Source organism: Homalodisca vitripennis, chromosome 6, assembly GCF_021130785.1.
Source record: "Homalodisca vitripennis isolate AUS2020 chromosome 6, UT_GWSS_2.1, whole genome shotgun sequence".
Taxonomy (NCBI): Eukaryota; Metazoa; Arthropoda; class Insecta; order Hemiptera; family Cicadellidae; genus Homalodisca; species Homalodisca vitripennis.
This window is the reverse complement of record NC_060212.1, coordinates 122,656,893-122,676,718: the sequence shown is the minus strand read 5'-3', so window position 1 is coordinate 122,676,718 and position 19,826 is coordinate 122,656,893. Positions and strand designations below refer to the sequence as shown.

Below are 19,826 nucleotides of genomic sequence, written 5' to 3'. Positions count from 1 at the left end.
TACTTATTGCCAGTATGGCTGAGACGGTGATGACAGCGAAAATATTAGTTACTTTGAAAGTTCAATCTATGAAATTATGAACTTTTATAATTTTCAGCAGATGTGTTTTCATCCGGGTAAGGACTTCGTAGTAGCAGCAGCAGCTTTTGATTTTTCCACATAATTTTATTTAGAATATCAACCAACTATCAAAAGCGAAATCCTTAAGAAGCTGAATATAGATCTACTTCACTCCTGGTTTACTTTCAAAGACCGAAGACCAAACTGTCAAAGATTCTTGATGTAGATGATTGACACTTTTTGTTGTCCCCAGGTCCAGTGACTGTGCCCATGGTATCGACCAACTCCTCGCCACCCATCGCCATGCCGGTCCAGGTGCCTCACGGTCACGTGGTACAGCAGATCGTGGACGAGAGTGGTACACTGAGGCATGTGATCCTGTCGCCCCAGCACCCGCCCATCGTGCCCATGCCCACGCACTTTGTGAGTAGTCACCACTTGGCTGAGATAGTTACCAAAGTATGCCTTAAAAACAAAAGTATGTTCTTGAATTCTTTTAAGTTTGTTATAAAACTTATTATTATTATCTTGAAATGCTTACAATACTGTATAAATGTGTTATGTGACCGAAGAATGGCGTCAAATCAAGAAGTAAGATAGATTTTGATGCCAATGGCATAGTGTAGCGAGTACAGTGGTTATCTCAAGATAACCGGATCAAGCAACGTCGAGCGTGGTTGCTGCTTGGATTGGTGACCGCTGAGCGATCCTGTTCTTGTAAGCAGCACGCCAGGCCGACCATTGGTGGTGATTCGGAAGTCACCTTTAAGCCGTTGGACCCCAGGTTAAGTGTTAGAGAGGGCTTCTTAGCCCTAACTTTCGCCTGGTAAATTAAGACATCTTTACTTTACTTTTAAGATAGATCTTTCTTACAAAGATCGACTGTTTCGTAATAATTGTCTAGTTGATCAACGGTGATAACACCACTTGTGCTATTGGTTAAAGTCATAACCACGAGAACCTTATTTTGGCACTGTGTGACAATCAAATACATCTGAAATGAACATAAATTTGCGACTTTACGTTTTTAGCTTTTTAGCTTTTTCTACTGCTACACTTAAGAGAGAGAAAATCGTTAGCTCTTGCTTATATCTGGATGTCTTTGTAATGTACACATTTCCCCCCTAAAATACTGCAGGGACAAACTACGTTTTTCTGGATTTATGAAAAAGATTTTAAATAATCGACTTTTAACAGAAATATCAGATGCTGATATCAATGCTGTAATCAGGAAGCCTGCCTATTGAGATCAACGAGCGCTGATTTGTTTGGTAATTGTCATTGCCGATATTGAGTGTGATTTTAATATTCACCTTTCAAAATCTGGATTGGGCTTGAGTGTTCCCCCTTATGCGTCTTTGAACCGTTCTCAAAATCTATCCTTTAACTAGTCGGAGGATTGCAACGCCTCGCTATTATGGGTTTATCTCGATTTTCGGATAGCGAGTTCTCGTGTAGAGGCTCATGACTCATGATATGGCAAAGACTCTGTACGATAAGCGCAATTCCCTCTCAATAACATAACAGAGTTAGTATATACGACCCTTTCGAGCCAAACGTCACTCTTCTTTCCTTGCTATGGAACTTGGGTTGGATTTGTTCAAATTAAATTTGCCCAATCAAATCTTGAATGAAACTTCAAATACAAATCTCGACACGCTCCATTATACAACCCTCAGAAACGTGATAAAATATCTACCCTTATTTTTTGATGCGGGATTCTCTTGTCATCATCCTTCTTTAGTTCACTTAGCAGCATTAATTCATTCAGGAAAGTAAAGCCCTAGCGAGAAAGAGCAAGACAAGTTTGTCACGAATTCCTTTCTCGGAAACGTAAGGATGTGCTATGCCAGCAGAAGTAGCTTAGACGTCTTAGAGAACACAGTCAACAATTTCTGAGAAGTGATAGCAAATGTATGTAGTCTTCACGAGAAGAACGCGATATGGTTTCTGCCACCTCGGCGAGTCTACCGTCGCCACTCACAGTGGTTCATTGTTTCTAGGGGCGTTTACTTGCACACTCGGCGATAACATGAACAAGCGGAATATCTGCAGTCAGCAGTTGACATGCCACTGTGGCTAGCGATAATTTTACAGCGAACCGCTCGTATCTTTGATTCTTGAAGTTTTTTCTTCATGCGCTTCATTTTTGTTAATTTTCAAATTGTCTAAAGTAACACGATTTTTCAATCAAGCAAATTAACTTACAGTGGTAAACTGGTACTGACCGTATTTCGTGTATGTTTTCGTATTATATAAAAAGGGAAAGATATCATCTTAGACCAAAATATTGCAGTGACATATACTGAACCGTAATAAACATGTTTAAAGACACAACATCATAGATTCCCACAAAACAGCAATGTCGGCTAGCAGCGTTCGTTGTATGTAAATACGATTATAGGGGAAGTGGTGGTTGGTTAATGTTGTTTATTTGTGTAATTGATGGAAAATATTGGGGAAACGCCTTTCTCAAGTCAAATTTCCACAAAGTACCATTAAGTTATGCGTGATTCCACCACCTTTTCATTATTTATCCTGAGTAAATAATACTTGGCAAATATATACAATGGGTTAAGACAGAGTTGACTTACAGGTTTTGTTTACTGAGTATTGGAGTTGGTGGAGTTTCCTCAATGGTAAAAGGGGTTTCAAACGTAAACTAGGGAGAGTTCTCCCCTGTCCACTTTGAATGGTAGAAGCTGAAATAGCTTTCCCTACTTCCTAGGTGGTGCAATATTGCCCAGTAGGCTTCCTTATAATGGGTGTACTATGGGATCTCGACATAGACGGTCGCTATCCCCACCCTTAAATTTTCAGTTACTCGAAGAAATCATAAGATGAATTTCAGCGAGAGGTTTCCTCGGCTTCTTGTCCAAAGCGTACAAGAAATAATTACAACGTATAAGTGAAAAAGATTTTTGTTTAACAAAATAATGTGAACTTGACTTGAAGCGGCGCTGTATCTAGCAGTGTGAAACTGCCCATAGATTCCAGAAAGAACTTATCTTCTGACACGAATTCTAACCTGGTTCATGAACTACTCCTGACCTAGTTCCTGAACCAGTTCAATTAACAAAACTAAATTAATTTTATTATTCGAAGACAAAAAGAACAAATACAAAACAAAATATGTAGAATCTACTTAACTGGTATTCTAAAACTACAAATACCGGGTTTCATGAACAAAGTAAATTCAATTTCACTGGCCAAATGCAGAAAAAAACCTAATTTATAAATGACCGTACCTCAAAAACGTACGAGTGGATTTATATAAAACTGTCTACACACATTCAGTACACGGTCTACCGTATTATATTACTACCCTCATTCTTAGGCCAGACCTATTTTCAGAGCCACACCGATTTTACAGGCTATGTGCTGAAAAAACAAATATATGGATGTGTATGCAAAAATTTTATCAAAATCGGCTCGTATGTGTTTGAGGTACAGGATCATGTATAGGGTTTCTCGGAACTTATCTTGTTAAATGAGTATAGTCCCGAAAATAGCCGCTATCAGTGGCGATTATTATCATAAAAGTAGCCTTTGTTTGTTTAAAATCTCTATTTTTAGTGTTTATCTTGGCGTTATTAAATTAATGTAACTTATATTTTGTATGGGTTAAGTTGATGAACTAGGTTAGGATTCAGTCAGGAACTAGGTAGGTCCGGGTACTCGTTCCTTCTATGGATGGAATCTATGGCCAGTTTCACGTCGGCGAATATCTTTCCGTTATATTCTGTAAGTGTATGCAAGCAACCCCTCCCTCCCCCCCCTTCTTAGATGGCAGATTTGCCGCTCGCTGTTATTGTCTCAGTTTATCACCTGGGGAACCCGGATTCCAAATCCGGTTCAATAACAATTATTTGACCTTAGCCTGAAGTAGTACAACTACACGTTTCAATGCTGTCGTCAAAAGTAATGGACATACGTGCTGCGAAACATCTTAGTAAACAAATACCAGACTATTCACCGAGTTAGCGGTTCTATGTCAGACGTGCTCCTGCAGTCCGGTGCATCGTTGTGTGAATTGTCGCGAGAGTTCGCCAGACTGCACACTTGCCACTGAATCGACAACTACAGTAATTTTAGCACCGGCGAAGAGCTGACGGTTGTAAAAGAAACTTCTGACTTTTCTAGTTTTCTCTTGGCTGTAAACTAAATTAAACAGTCATCTTGAAATTACCGATTATTCCATTCGATTATTCAGTGAGGCTAAATTCCGCTGTCTGTCCCAAAACCTTTTTCTGTGCTACGTCAACTTCTGACGTAGAAATGCAAAGACAAACAGTCTGTTTATTTGTTTGATTAGGATTTTTTTTAACTATTGTCTAAGAAATGTTATCTTATCTTATCATAGCTCATATTTGGGCTTGCACTGGCGATAGCGACGAAGAAAAATGTCCCTCCAGATAATCTATCACGTAAGATACTAATCTCATCCAAATCCTAGATACAAGTTAAAGTTTTGATGGAAGATAACGGAGCCTAACCGTCAAAGATTATTGTAGAGGCAAAGTCCTAACTTTTAAAGACATTTTTCATTTCGTTACTTAAGTTTGTAATGGATCTTTACAATTTTGAGACATATTACTCTTCATTATTCTATACTCTGTATTATTATTCTTTCTATTTTATCATGAATGTAGAAGCATCCATATCCGGTATCTTGTTATCTCGTGAAGACAAGGACGTAGCAGCGAGGGCATCCAACGGGTCCTCCTAAAATTTTCCTCTATTACTTTTTCGTAATAAATATAATATATATTAAATTACTTTTTTAGTAAACGATTATTATTATTATTCAAATAATTTGGTATTACATGTACTGCTAAATTGTTCTCAACAATGAAATGGGTCAAGAGCTTTTTAGGAACAAAATGGGGCCATACTCTCTGTCTACTACTGGAAAATATCAGTTGTCCCCCAAATGTTTTTCCTGGCTACGTTCTTGCGTGAAGACAAGCGTATCAATAGGATGCTTCCAATCATGTAGCCCGCACAGAATACTCTGGTAATGGGTAAGATTTGTTACGGCCAGAATCTAATTATAATGAATATAAAACAACCTTCGGAATATTTGGTTATTTCATTCATTACTTTTTTTGTATAAAGAGAAACTATATTTTAGTATTTCTTAGGGATACTACTTCCACAACAAAACATTTTTTTAGATTTATTTTTACAAGTAAATGTTTTGTTGTTTGCCCCTAAAACCTTTTCTACGAACTCAGGCGACTTTATTATTATTCGTAATCAGACCTCCTGGAATTTTTACGTGACGTGATGGCACGATCTCTAGGGATGTTTTTCTTTCGTCGTTATCAGTTCATAGGAGAGACGTCAGTCTCAGCATTTTCGGAAATAGACATACTTCTTTCAAGCCTCTTTCGAATGATCAATGACAAGTTTTGCGGACAAAAAAACCAAATTTAATCTCTCCCGTAGAATACAATCTCTTACAGTTTTTCATTTACGAGGTGACAACTCTTATTTATTTTTCGATTAGTCAGATCGAAGTGCTCTCACCGGCTGTTACCGCCCCGAATCCCACTGAAGGTACATAATATTCTTCAGAACTTCATGGAAACTGATAAGTGCCTACGGTTGGCCCTAATTAGACAAGAACTGGTCCGTGTTGGGAACCTAGCCACGCCACGTCGGATAGATAGTAGAGGCAGGAGAGCGCTCTCAGGTGAACGACCCGGTCGCTCAGTGCAGGCAACTCTGCCAGTCTGCCATCTTGCACCGCATCTCTCTGCCAGATCTTCCACCCGCTCTCTCCTGTGCCGACGGTGAAAACGCTGCGAATTCCAGTTTGAAATGGAATCATGTAATTTCTGCATGTAATATAAAATCTACAATAAATCGTCTTGAAGTTCAATTGATAAGATAGAAACGTATCCCAAAACGTATGGGATGTTACGCTTCTTTGCCTTTGCAGAGTTTTGATGGACTGAGAAACATGATCAACTATTTATAAATGTAATAAAACTTATTTTTGACACATAAGCTGTTTTGTTTTGTTTCAAACTCGAGAGCAATCTGCTCGTACAATTCTCAAATTTGAGTACCTTCAATATACTCGTAATAGTTGAAACCTTAAATTTTCATTAAATGTTCACCAAAGAAACTCAAGGAGCTTGACATTTGTATAGTTCCTGTCTGCACATTTGCTAGCAAAGTAATGTTATGGGAAGATTCTCAAAACCCGTATGGTTGTGCTGGCAGTTTAATTTTATATACGTTATTCCAGTTCGTATAAAAAGCGATAACCTAATGTAATATGAATCAAAACTTTACTTGCTCAACCGGTAATGTATGGAGCATGATTGAATCTCGACAAGTTATGGCAGTTTGGTACACCGAACAAGGCACGGAGTACAGGAACAACCACAAGAGCACATTTTGACAGTAGGAATAAATAGCTAATAACTGTTTACAGGTACTTTATGATTGTAAGGAGTTATAGATTTCGCCAACTCAAAGACAAATAGATGTAATTTATACATAAATTGCTTTTAATTAGTTTTTAGAAACGTTTTAATAGAATTTTCGAAATATTCGCCCACATAGTGGTTCTCAAAGTAAGCGCTGCTATGATATCGCATTGAATAATAGTTGCGGTATGGCGGGGTTAATAAGAGACATTTTAATTTCGTCAATCTGGACATTACTTTTAAATCGCATTTGCCTGAGCCCCAAAATTCAGACTAAATAACCACCCTACAAACATATTCCCTGGATGTAAATGTCAAATTGAATTGAATTTTCTAATCCCAAGGTAGCTGCAATAGGACTTATCTCGACAGCCAGATCACTCCATTTTAACCCTAAAAAACAGGGTCAACAACACTGCAATAGTGTCTTCCGGCGAGGAGGGTTCAGTAGAGACCGGTTCTGGCATACAGTTTTCGCCTTATAAATGAACCTATTTCTGTTATCGGAATGAGGGTCATCTTTCACCTTGCAAGCGTGGTACGAGTAGTGGCTAGCACTCCACAGTCCTTGATAGCTGTTATCAGTCGAGGTGGCCGCCATTCACATTCTAGGCCGTCTGTCTCTCTCTACCTCCCCACTTCATCATCCCAGATAATGTTTCTGTTATCGGAATGAGGGTCATCTTTCACCTTGCAAGCGTGGTACGAGTAGTGGCTAGCACTCCACAGCCCACACAGTCCTTGATAGCCGTTATCAGTCGAGGTGGCCGCCACTCACATTCTCGGCCGTCTGTCTCTCTACCTCCCCACTTCATCATCCCAGACAATGTTTCGGTTATCGGAATGAGGGTCATCTTTCACCTTGCAAGCGTGGTACGAGTAGTGGCTAGCACTCCACAGCCCACACAGTCCTTGATAGCCGTTATCAGTCGAGGTGGCCGCCACTCACATTCTCGGCCGTCTGTCTCTCTACCTCCCCACTTCATCATCCCAGACAATGTTTCGGTTATCGGAATGAGGGTCATCTTTCACCTTGCAAGCGTGGTACGAGTAGTGGCTAGCACTCCACAGCCCACACAGTCCTTGATAGCCGTTATCAGTCGAGGTGGCCGCCACTCACATTCTCGGCCGTCTGTCTCTCTACCTCCCCACTTCATCATCCCAGACAATGTTTCGGTTATCGGAATGAGGGTCATCTTTCACCTTGCAAGCGTGGTACGAGTAGTGGCTAGCACTCCACAGCCCACACAGTCCTTGATAGCCGTTATCAGTCGAGGTGGCCGCCACTCACATTCTCGGCCGTCTGTCTCTCTACCTCCTCACTTCATTACAATGTACGAGAACCTGTAGAAACAGTTTATTTTCTAAAAAAAAAAACGATCGGTGCTCGTTGTATACGTCTGATATCATCATAATAAGAAAAATTTAAATATTATACCAAACAAGGTATAATACACTGAAATAGTCACAGAGTATTCGTTAAGAAGTCACGGTATAACTGGCATTGAACCACCGAACACTGCAGGTGGCCGTGATTGTAGATGTACTTCCTTGCGTGCGAGCCCTCAACAGAAATAGTTATATTTAACAGATTCCCATGCACTATACAAGTTTTCAGTGCGGCATTTGGGATATTAACCGCCTCTCCCCCTCTGAAAAGTTTACAATCGTAATAATTGGAAATTACACTATAGGCTATACTATGAATAATAGTGACTTTAAATCCGTCTGTGCAGTTGACTCCCCCATGTAATATTCTAAGTACGCCCCTGACCTTCACTAGCTCGGTGGAGATCATTAAATCTGTTGATAGAACAACTGCGAAAATAAATACACTAATAATTCAATCACATTTAACACCATAGCAATAGAATTTGTTTAAATGGAGATAATTATTTCGCGAAATTTACCGGGACTGGTATTAAATATAGCTACAATCTTAGTCAGAAAGGAATAGGTAAAGGTGTAGATCTTAAATAATATTCACGTAGCGAGAATAGCGAAATGACTGACAGCTCTGCCGTACAGTATACCACGTAGACCTGTAGTATGTCATAATTTTGTTAAGGGAATAATTAGCCGATTTTAAGTATAACTTAGGCATTGGTGAAACAGCGGCTATTATATAGTGTGAAGATCACCAACGCGCGACAATTCATACGTTTTATCAGAAGGGTCAATTCGTCAGTCTTTGTCAGATAACGAAAGTCCCGCATAACAACTTGTTCACTTCAGACACTATTTTTCAGCGGTCTTTGTCATTGCACGCCGAGATTATTATTGACAGATTTACCTATTAAACTCCGGTAACCACAGAATATCACAACATAACTTGATGGGCCAAAACAACATCATCTACAGGGAAATTCTGTATTGACAGTTTACTATTGTGTTAAATTCACCTCCTTAGCTTAAATTTCTTTCGTTAAAACAAACGCTTCATAAGGTATTATTGCCATTTCTCGTGTACTGGATTATAGCATATACATCTGTGGTTATAGCATGTAAATTAATTGCATCTCGTGGTTGGTGGACGTGATGGGCAACGGACATGGGCATTTTGTGGCATTCCAGACTTGGCACTCCCTCTTCCGGTCCTCTGGTGCAGGAGCGGCAAGCTCGGGCTCAAATGACTCCCTAATCTCCGACTGCTGACGTTCCTTTGATGGTGGATACTGGTCGAAACTGGCGCGATTTCCAAGTCTTGTACAACCTTAAGTATTAAATTTGTGTATGTCATTGTGGGTCAGAAATGTTGCTTGAATGGTTAGTATATCTCTTGTGCTCACTGAGTTGCTTTACCTTATTTCTGCTATCACTTAGTTGGTCAGGATTGTTGTTTATTTGGTTGACGTAACTTTGCTTTGATGGTGGATTCTGGCTGAAGCGACGTGACTTCCAAATTGTACACCTTTGAATACCTGATTTTACAAGATATTTTACCGTAGTATGTTAAAATCCAGCATTGAATTCTTTAGCTTTTCTCGGGTATCTTTTCAGTTGTCACCCTTGTGGTAGTTACTTTAATATTGGAAAAGTTCAAGGAGATATTCCATGAAAAGCAAGGCGGGGTTTCAGCCATTTGGAAGAATGGACATTCCGCTGACGCTGGTAACTCTTATTGTTGGTAGCTAGTGGGCACCTACCCTACTTCGTGGGCCAGTCTCTCTCTGTTTATTTTATTTCATTTTAGCTAACATATTGTAAATACTTGTTTTATAACTGTGTACAACAATACACACTTCTAGTTATCACAAAGTAACAAGAAAATAACTTTAAAGCCAAATATAAACAAACAAACGCACACAGGCATATGCATTCGTACATAATGCTAAAACTAATGAATATAACATAATATAAAAAGTAAGTTTCTAACAACAAATCTATATAAAAATGAAATTAAGAATGTTACCCAATAAAACTCTAACATAATCGTAGTAAATTTTATTAGAATCACCTAATTATTTCCAATGCTTCTATATTGTAATTTCTACTATATTCGTAATTTTTAAAAGTACTTAATAATTGCTGTCTCGAAAACCGAGTTAGACATCCTGAACAATTTATGTTGATAGATTCTGGAGGCTCAATAATGAAAAGTGGCCTACACCTTGGAATATTAATATTATTTTAAAATGCATTTTTTAATATGTCAAACTAAAGTGATTATCTTCATGGATCCGAATTTGTGTTGACGTTATGTATTCTCTGAAAGTCGAGACCAAAGAAACAAGGGAACTCGGAAAGACCAGCTTGGGTAATTTGTGATAGTCCCATGATCCCACAGTAATATAATAATGCCCGGAGAATACAACTTAACAATTCAGTAGCACTGTATTGCCACATACTGATATCTGCCACGTGGATCGATAAGTATTCATTTAATGGTAGCCACGGAAACGGAGCGTTCCAACACAGTTCTGACTGTTATGAGAGTGTGGTAGTAGTTGATAAGAAGCTGTCAGTAGTCAGTAGCGCTGTTAGCGGATGCTAGTGGAACTAGTGTCACGTCAGCTGTTCTGTTCGGCCAACTTGTTTTTGTTTGCTGGTAGCACTTTTGTGGTTTTGTCGTCGCGCTCTCTTCCAAAACAAACAGGATCGTGTTTTCCCGCGGTTTATGTCGGAAAAGGAAGACAACGATGGAAGTGGGGAGCCAGAGGTAAGAAAGAAACCCCGCAAGTTTTGTAATTGAGTGTTTAGTTTTGTGTCAATCACCAATTGTGTACTTGCTTCACCAATCGTTATAATTTAATTGTAGTGAATCTCTGTTAGATACAAACAACAAAATTATTCCTGTGCCTGCATGCATCAGGAGAGACAAATTTGCAGAACGTACCGCTCCATCTCACGTCAGCAATACCATATGGCCTTGAGATTCCATTATACGTGGCATTATCAAGTACCTACTGCCAACCATAGCATATTCTATAACCTATCATGCCACGAAACCAACAAACTTGTTGGAATGTGCCACGCTTCAACATTACATTTCAATAATTTTATTGTTTTCGTCAATGTTTATCTTACTGGACACCACTTTTAACAATACACCACAAAGTATACTTTCTAAAACGTGTTATCTGTAAGCAATCGCCATTAGTTTATATCGCATTAAAATTACTTTCTTACAAGCTATGATTATTTATGTAATTAATCGAACACAACTTGTTTGGTCTTTATTAACTATACAAGTCTTTCATTCAGACTTGTAATTTAAAACTTAGTTTAGTTGTTTACCCCATACAGCTTATCACTAGTTATTTCAAGTTCATTTAATTTATTGAAGCTGTCATGTTTTGCTTTTATTAACAAACAGGAACCGGAAATTCTGAATGAGTAATTGGAAATTTCTACGAGAATTTCATTTACGTCTGAATACAGTAAAACATTTCATATAGACTGATGTCTTAAACATGTTTCCATATGTCTGTTTGTCTGTGTTCAGCACATAAAATTGTTTAAGGACAGATTCGTCAAAAAGTTAGAGACTTGTCTGTTTATACGTAATATTACGTATGTATAGGGCTCTCAAATTATCAGTGAAACCAAATATTATTCAAACATTTCATTTTTAATATCCAAATCCGAAACTATTATGCTATCCTAATATGCACTAGCTTTATTTTAATATTCAGTACAAAACTCTTGAACAAGCTATATATTACATATAATGGCATATTACAATGAAGAGGACTTTTGTCTGATATTAAGGCATGATACACTGAGTACAATTGCTATTATGAATTTTAGTACATACAAATTAATATTTATTTACTTGTATTATGTTTTGTTGCAGTTGTGTTGTCTGAAACCCATATTTGCATTTATGTTATATATTGTTTGATGCAATAATATAACATAGAATAACATAAAATTTACTTTACTACCAATCACCAGGAGAAACTTATACAGGGATAATTAAAATCTACTGTAACTAGTACAGTTTATATGAAGTGTATTTAACTAAAAAATTGAATCATACATTTTAACAAAATACTGGAGTTCGGCGATTTCAACCAAACTCCAACTTTGAAAATTCATAACTCGGAAACTTGTCATCCGATAAAGACCAAACGTCTATACACAATATTACACGTGTGCTGTAATTACACACACACACACACACGTAATTATAATTATAATTGTGCTAGATAAATTTAAGAACAGCATGAAAAACTTTGTTACTAAATTACAATCTTAACTTTTATTCTTGACTGTGTGGTCCACAAAATTCGGCATTGGTCACATTCTGGAGTCATAGTCGTCTAGCGAGTAATTTTATGAATCACTAATTAAAAAGTTTAATTTTTAACACAGATTAAATTGAACATGTTTTGTTAATTAACCGTAACAGGTAACTATTTGTTTTAACGCTCAATAGCCGGTGTGTCCTGGGCGATGTTGCCTCGTAGTTACAACAAATGACAACCAAGTACAGAACTGTTCAGAGCTCGGCAACTCATTAACTACTGTGACAACTGATCACGCCGGGACTACTGCAAAAGATACTTTTTGTACCGGTTACTCGTGTGTACACAGTTACCGCAAACCGAAAGTACCCGGTACAGTAATAGTAATACTTTATTGTTTAATTTGAATACGATTGAACACATCAAAGTAAGAATAAGATTTAAAAACATTTTACATGTCTTGTATAAAGCACTTTTAAAAGTGTAAGCACCTGTCTCATTTTTTATGTTTGGTGGCAGCCTGTTATTGCAGTACATATGTACTGTGGCACTTGTTGAAAAACAATGCAGTCGAATGTTGCTGCACTGTCAGCCGCTGCGCGCCCCTCGTTGGGGGTAACCCTACAGGTTACTGTTATAGGATAGATATTTTTACGATACAGATATCGTATACGCTTACCGCCGTCTCTGGTACAAAGTACTCAGACTGGTTTAGATGTAATCTAAATCATGACGAGTAGGCTACATTTTGTACTCGGTTACCGAAGGTACCGGGTACAGGTAGAAGCCAATAGAAATGCTCGTCATAAGAACTAACCTCACTTTCGTAGTTGGGGCGTGACTGTGAAATTCTAATATTTAGGGTTTTGAACAAAATTGAATTTTTATATGTACAGTGCGATGTATTCGTCAATTAAAATAGTTATAAGGTTTGAATTTATATATTTTATTGTGGTTTATTTCATATTTCCAACATAAATGTTGTTTTTAGTCGAAAATAGACTATTAGGCAATTGATTATTTTGAAATAAAGCGCTCGTTCTTGGAGGAGCTCATCCCCCTCCACAACCCTCAGCCCCCTTCTTCATACAGTGGAAATTGTAGTAGAAATTAGCAGACATTTATAGACATGGTTATTATCATTAACATTAGTCAACAATCATTGTGGAAGTTCCAACTTCATTGTTTAATGTCAGTTGCAAATTGATTTTGTAAGTAATGTCTAAATAATTTAAACATTTATTTTTATCTAGTAAAAGAGGTTTATCTCATAGTTAATTACCTTTGGGTAGAAAATAAGTGCTAATTATATTTTTGTTGTAGTTAAATCATAAATTTAATCTTACTCTTAAAAATGTGATTAAGTTACATCGATGCATACATACAAAGTATGTCAGTGAGGATTATTAATTTTAATTTCAATTGATTCATTAGTTGGCATTAATCCAGTTGACTTAGCCATCAAAGCCACAAATGTAGTTTGTTATTGTTTATTACACAGGTTGATATAATCAAGCCAGGTGTTAGGAAATGTTGTACTGAAAACATTTTGAGACTAAGAGGATACTAAAAACATTAATGCTGTGATACAAGGGTTCGCTTGTGTTAGTACACCTTTTCATTATTTCATTTATAAGTTTAGAAATTAACTTTTTTATGAAGTTAGAATTGTGTGAAAGCAGCAAACCAAAAGTGTCTCAGGCAAGAGGTTTATATTAAATTCAAACATTTAAAAATTCTTTAAAATGCTACTTCATAAACCGGGCACTTTACTCTGTTGAAGAGTACTTAAATACTTCATTTACCTATTTATATTTCTAATTTGCCTTAAGTAAGTTTTTTGAGCAAAAGTGTAATTTGTACTTTTGATTTCTCATTCGTTTTATTTGTTGTTTTGACTGTGACAATTCACATTTTCATTTTAGCTCTGCTAAAGAATGTAAACACAATGTGAAACTTTTATTGAATAATAATTCAAATAAAACAATAATAATGTTTTTTGAATTATTTTTAGGGATAATAATTCAAATATTGGCTTTTGTTTTAATAAATGTAAAAAATTTTAAAATAACATTAAAGGTACAGTTAGATATATTTATAATTAGTTAGTTTCAGACCAAATCATACAGACAAAATCCTATTTGAAAAAACTATATTTCTTTTATGCTAATCAAAAGGTTTGTTCATAATTAGTGATATATTTACTTAATACTGTGTCAACTCAGTTGTTTCAGCTAACAACTATAATCACAGCTTATTAAATACAATTATTCATAACTAGGTAACTGTATATGCTTACATTCAAGAATATATGATGACAATATAAATTGAATAATAACAGCAATACAGTGTGTAGTGATAGATGTCCGATACTTGTTAGGTCACTTTATATCCTCTTACTCCTCAGCCTCATCAAAGGTGCAGATTTCTAAGTTCAGGAATTCTAATAAAAAGTATGTAGTAGATGTCTAGAACACTTTAAACGCTCATACTCCTGAGCCTTATCAGAACTGCAGATTTCTAGATGTGAGACTTCTAATACAAGCATGTATTAGATGTCTGATGATTGCTAGAACACTTAATATGCTCATACTCCTGAGCCTTATCAGAACTGCAGATTTCTAGATGTGAGACTTCTAATACAAGCATGTATTAGATGTCTGATGATTGCTAGAACACTTAATATGCTCATACTCCTGAGCCTTATCAGAACTGCAGATTTCTAGATGTGAGACTTCTAATACAAGCATTTATTAGATGTCTGATGATTGCTAGAACACTTAATATGCTCATACTCATGAGCCTCGTTAGGACTACAGAGTTACAAATCTGATATTTCTGATCGTTTACTTTCAGCAGACCCACAAAATCTGACCTGAGACATCTGACAGTTTGCTGACTATCTCCAAGTAATTAAAGTTTTTGGTATACACTTCAGTTGATACAGATAATTCTATTCCATGTAATCATTAATAAGTCCCTAAATCATTAAAATGTGTCTTATTTTGTACAGTGTTTATATGATGTAGTTTAGCATTGTTATATTGTCAAATTTTGTTGTTGTATTATATAATACTTATGGCACAATGATCTGTCAGCTATTTGGACAATGCAGCTTTGTTATAACAATGGACCTGATTTATAAGTTACTTTTGTGAATATGCGAAGACATTTTGTGAATGTGATACAGAACTTTGATGTCTTTTTAGTGAAACATTAAAATTGTAATGTTGTTCCCCAATTCTTGACCAGAGTTAGAAGTAGTGTTGACCTTTAATTTGTATGTCCAGGGGCCAGGACCTGCCGCGGGCTCCAATCAACCCCCTCAACCCTTTTTCACCCCTCAGGGCCTACCCCCAGGCTACCCACCATTCGGCAACCCTCTCCAACCCGGGATGCTGGGCCATGTTCCTCCTCAACAAGGTATGCTGTTACAGTTCTGTTAATTCTTTCAGACAATTCAAACACATACAGATATATTTGTAGATTAAAAGCAAAATAGTTAAATTGAAAGTACCAAAGTATTTAGTAAAACATTATTACACTATGAATATGTTTCTTAGTAGGAATTGAGTTCATATAAAGTTTGCAATACTTCAAACACGCTTCTATAATAGAGAAGAGTTTAGTCAACCATTTGGAATATTGTATCTTTAGTTTTCTGGATATTACCAAGTAAAAGATATTTTTTAGATCTACACATTTACTCTAATTGACATAAATTGCAATATATGTGTTTGTGTAAGTGTGTAATTATTTTTGTACATGCTATATATTATAAAAGAAAATTATTTTCCAAAGCAATATAATTGAACATTTTTATAATCTGATTATCACATTATTTATGCCTGAAAGCTTATGTGTATTATATTAGTATATATTTTTAAATGTATTTGAAATCCTAGACTATCCTCTAATATCATTACATTTTTTACAAAATTAATTAAAATCATTTAATGCCCCCAGGTCATTCTCCGCCGCCCAATTTTCACAAAGATGAAAGGACACAAAAGCAGTATATCAAGCTGAAGAAGAAACTGGAACAAAAACAGCTCGGCCTACAGCTGAACGAGCAGAGGACACCTCCTGTTTCTCCTAGGAAAGGTATTTGTGTTTATGTTTAAAAAAGCATGAACATAGGTTTATTATTGTGTATATTTTACAACTGTAGGATTTGTAGAACTACATTATTACTATATAATGATAGAGGTGGGTTAAATCAGTAGGGAGCTGTACCCGATACTTTTGATAGGTACTGTTTTTCGGCAATACCAAGTACAAATACTGGTTTCAATACTGATTTATTGACTCTCCATACTTTGTGAAGTTGGTGACCTGATATCTGTACTAATGTCATGTAATGCTTGAAATACTAAGTATTTCCCTATTACACTGTCTAGAAATGGTTTTTTGTAACTGAAATTGTTCAAAAGTATAAGTATGTTTCAAACAAAATTAATACTTTAGTTCTCACAATTTCCATATTAGTTAGGATGTAATTAACAAGTTGTAGATAAATTTAAATCCTTTTTAGATATATCCAAATAGGCCATAACATGAACTTTACTTTAATGTTATAAAAATAAAGTTTTGCTTTTATGAATACAACTGTTTTCCTGAAATTGGTTCATTTCTTATTAATTAGTACTAATAAAACTAATATTCGCTTTTCTCCAAAGTACAAAATTAGAAATAAAACTTATTTGTAAAACAAAGAGTAAGAAAAAGAAACTTAAACACAATCAAAGCTACAAATTTAATATTATATATATATGTAAAGATCTATATTATTACTGAGGTACTGTTTTAAGGTCGTAAAGAGCATTTATGAAAATATAAAGCTAACCATATGTCAACCTCAGAGGTTTTTAAACTTTCTTTGGGAAAGAACTTCTAATTGAAAGTACAAAATATTTCCAGAGGTAGGTAGCTATTTAAAAATATTGTCATTAAAATGTTCGTAGACTGATATGTCCATTCAACACATAAAACATTAGTCCAAATAAGGCTACCTTAATATTTAATCAGTTGAAAAATATATCATAAGTTATGTACTTTTATTAAATAAACATATACCCCAATGTTAACTTTCTTGCAAATAATTGTTATAATATGTTATTATTCAGACAAGAAATAAAGTGTCAAACAATTTCGATTTTTTAAATTTTATTTCTAAAGGTTCTTTATTTAAAATTTCATCCAAAAGTATCAGCTACCATTTAAAAGATAGTGTAGATATGTTTTTTTTTTTTTTTACTCAGTTCTATAATCCTACCTTACAAAGTGCCATTTGTGACTTTTGTTGTTAGGTAAATATACAATCAGACGGACACATGATAAAGAAAGCTGCATGGGATATATATCGGCTCTTATTACTTTGTTTTAATTTGCAGTAATAACTATGGGACACTCTGTATAAATTCTATGTAGCAAAATATTACATCAGACTTTTAAAAGTCATTATGTTCTTGAGTTGTTACAAAATGAATATTTGATAGTTTCATGTTGTTTTGAAGTAGGTATCAATTTATTTTGGTAATTCCTTCCTTCAGTCGTTCAACTGACTGATAATAGGTCATCAGTCCATCTCTGCCACAAAGCTAATGAATGATTAAGAATTTTCTCTTGTCTAACAACCCATTTAAGAGTAACACTTCTGAGACAGGATGGGCTAATATTGTTTTTGTAAATGGTTGTAAACATTTAATTTTGTTTAAAAATCTGTATTTTTGTGACAAAACATACAGTGGTCTATATAATTCAACAAAAATTAAACAACATTATTACTTTAGTCAGTGTGAGTTACCAGCAGTTGGTACTTAAATGTTTTTTTTATGTCAGAACCTGTCCATAGGTTCTTTTAATGGCTGATATTTACTAACAGCAATACTAATAGTACTTGTTGAACGATACCGTTTATGATGAAATTACCTTACCCAAGTTCTAAGTCCAAGAGGATCGGGGATGTAGACAAAACCACAATTGAGTTAGAGGAATTGACCAGAACTGATGTTGTATATTTGGCAGACCTGGTGAATGGGACGCGGGGAGGCAAGAAAGGTGGCATGAGCAGTGTCGGCACTTCAGAGGACGGGGAGGAGAGCAGTAGTGTCCAGGATGAGGATGAGGAAGTCAACCTCATCATTGACTTACTATCCACTATTAAGGCTCCTCAGGTGATGTATGATTGTATATAAAATAAATAACGTATGAGTTGATATAATAGTTTTCCTGCAGTGCCATCATTAAAGGTAGACTAACATCCACCAACAAGAAACGGTAGTTTAACTGCTGCGTAAATGTTCAAATGAACTTATACCTCAGAACATGTATAATTTAGAGTACAGTAACATCTTTATAGTCTGTCATGATTATTCAGTTATAATCAAAGATCATTGTTTATTTGTAAAGCTGGAAAGCAGTATGATATTATCATATTAAATTATCTGTTGCAACTATTATTACTGGTTTCTTGTTATAAAATTAATATGAGCATTTTCCTTTACGTATAGTCATTGTAGGTAATATTACTGTCCAGTAAATAATATATAATAATAATATTAAGCTTTTATTTACTTACAAAAAAAGTAACAGGTTCAGTGTATTAAAACTTCAGCTCCAGCACACACTGTTAGAAAATAGCCACAGCCTCCGACAGTGTATCACCCCTTTAGTTTAGTTGTATCACATTAAATAATATTAATAATATTGCGGTTTTCAAATCAAACGAAAAATTATTGTTCAAGAGATTTTGTAACTTTAAAGGATTATATTTCCCATGTGGTGAATTGTAATTTTAGTGCTATTATCTTTTATCTAGTTTCAATATAGATAAATTACTATAAGCACAATATATTTGAGATTGAAACTTCATTGCTCAAATAATTAATTTCAAAATTAGTAATCATGGTATATTTTCCTCCGGTAATTGAACAATAGAACTATTATGTCAATAAATGTTAATAAAACTTAAATTAGTTGTGTTGTGTATTAATCATTTATTAATACTTTTATTGATGGTCTTTACTGAGTGAGACCGAACAGACACCCAACTCCTTCACTGTAAAGCATTTGACGCAATGAGCGAATTGAATGTAATTAAGATTCTTTTAAGACTAACTGTAGTTCTAAATATATACATTTTAGCTGTCCACATACTTCTGTCACCATACTGGAATTTCACAGTGCTCTGCTACTGTGATGGCCTCAATAGCTCTATCTGCAATACTAGACTATCGTGTTGTGTTCTCAGGCATTATCCTGCAGTTTTAGGCGTGATTGCAGGTGACAGAGTTGAACTGTCGCAGTGCTCTGCTACAGTGATGGCCTCAATAGCTCTATTTGCAATACTAGACTACGATGTTGTGTTCTCAGGCATTATCCTGTAGGTTTATGCGTGGTTGCAGGTGACAGAGTTGAACTGTCGCAGTGCTCTGCTACAGTGATGGCCTCAATAGCTCTATCTGCAATACTAGACTACCATGTTGTGTTCTCAGGCATTATCATGTAGCTTTAGGCGTGATTTCAGGTGACAGAGTTGAACTGTCGCAGTGCTCTGCTGCAGTGATGGCCTCAATAGCTCTATCTCCAATACTAGACTATCGTGTTGTGGTCTCAGGCATTATCCTGTAGC

At 35.8% G+C, this 19,826-nt stretch overlaps 1 protein-coding gene across 5 annotated transcripts in view; it reads left to right on the top strand.

Moving 5' to 3' along the window:
* Positions 1–19,826, top strand: part of LOC124364890 (fibronectin type-III domain-containing protein 3a) — a 181,572-nt gene that overhangs the window by 143,762 nt on the left and 17,984 nt on the right. For 4 of the 5 annotated variants that reach the window (XM_046820690.1, XM_046820689.1, XM_046820693.1 and 1 more), the window contains exons 3-6: positions 314–483; positions 15,484–15,616; positions 16,160–16,297; positions 18,221–18,369. In XM_046820690.1, the coding sequence (XP_046676646.1) occupies positions 314–483; positions 15,484–15,616; positions 16,160–16,297; positions 18,221–18,369 (590 nt within the window). Of the gene's footprint in view, positions 1–313; positions 484–10,506; positions 10,663–15,483; positions 15,617–16,159; positions 16,298–18,220; positions 18,370–19,826 lie in introns of those variants that run through there. The other variant, XM_046820694.1, reaches the window with a different exon arrangement.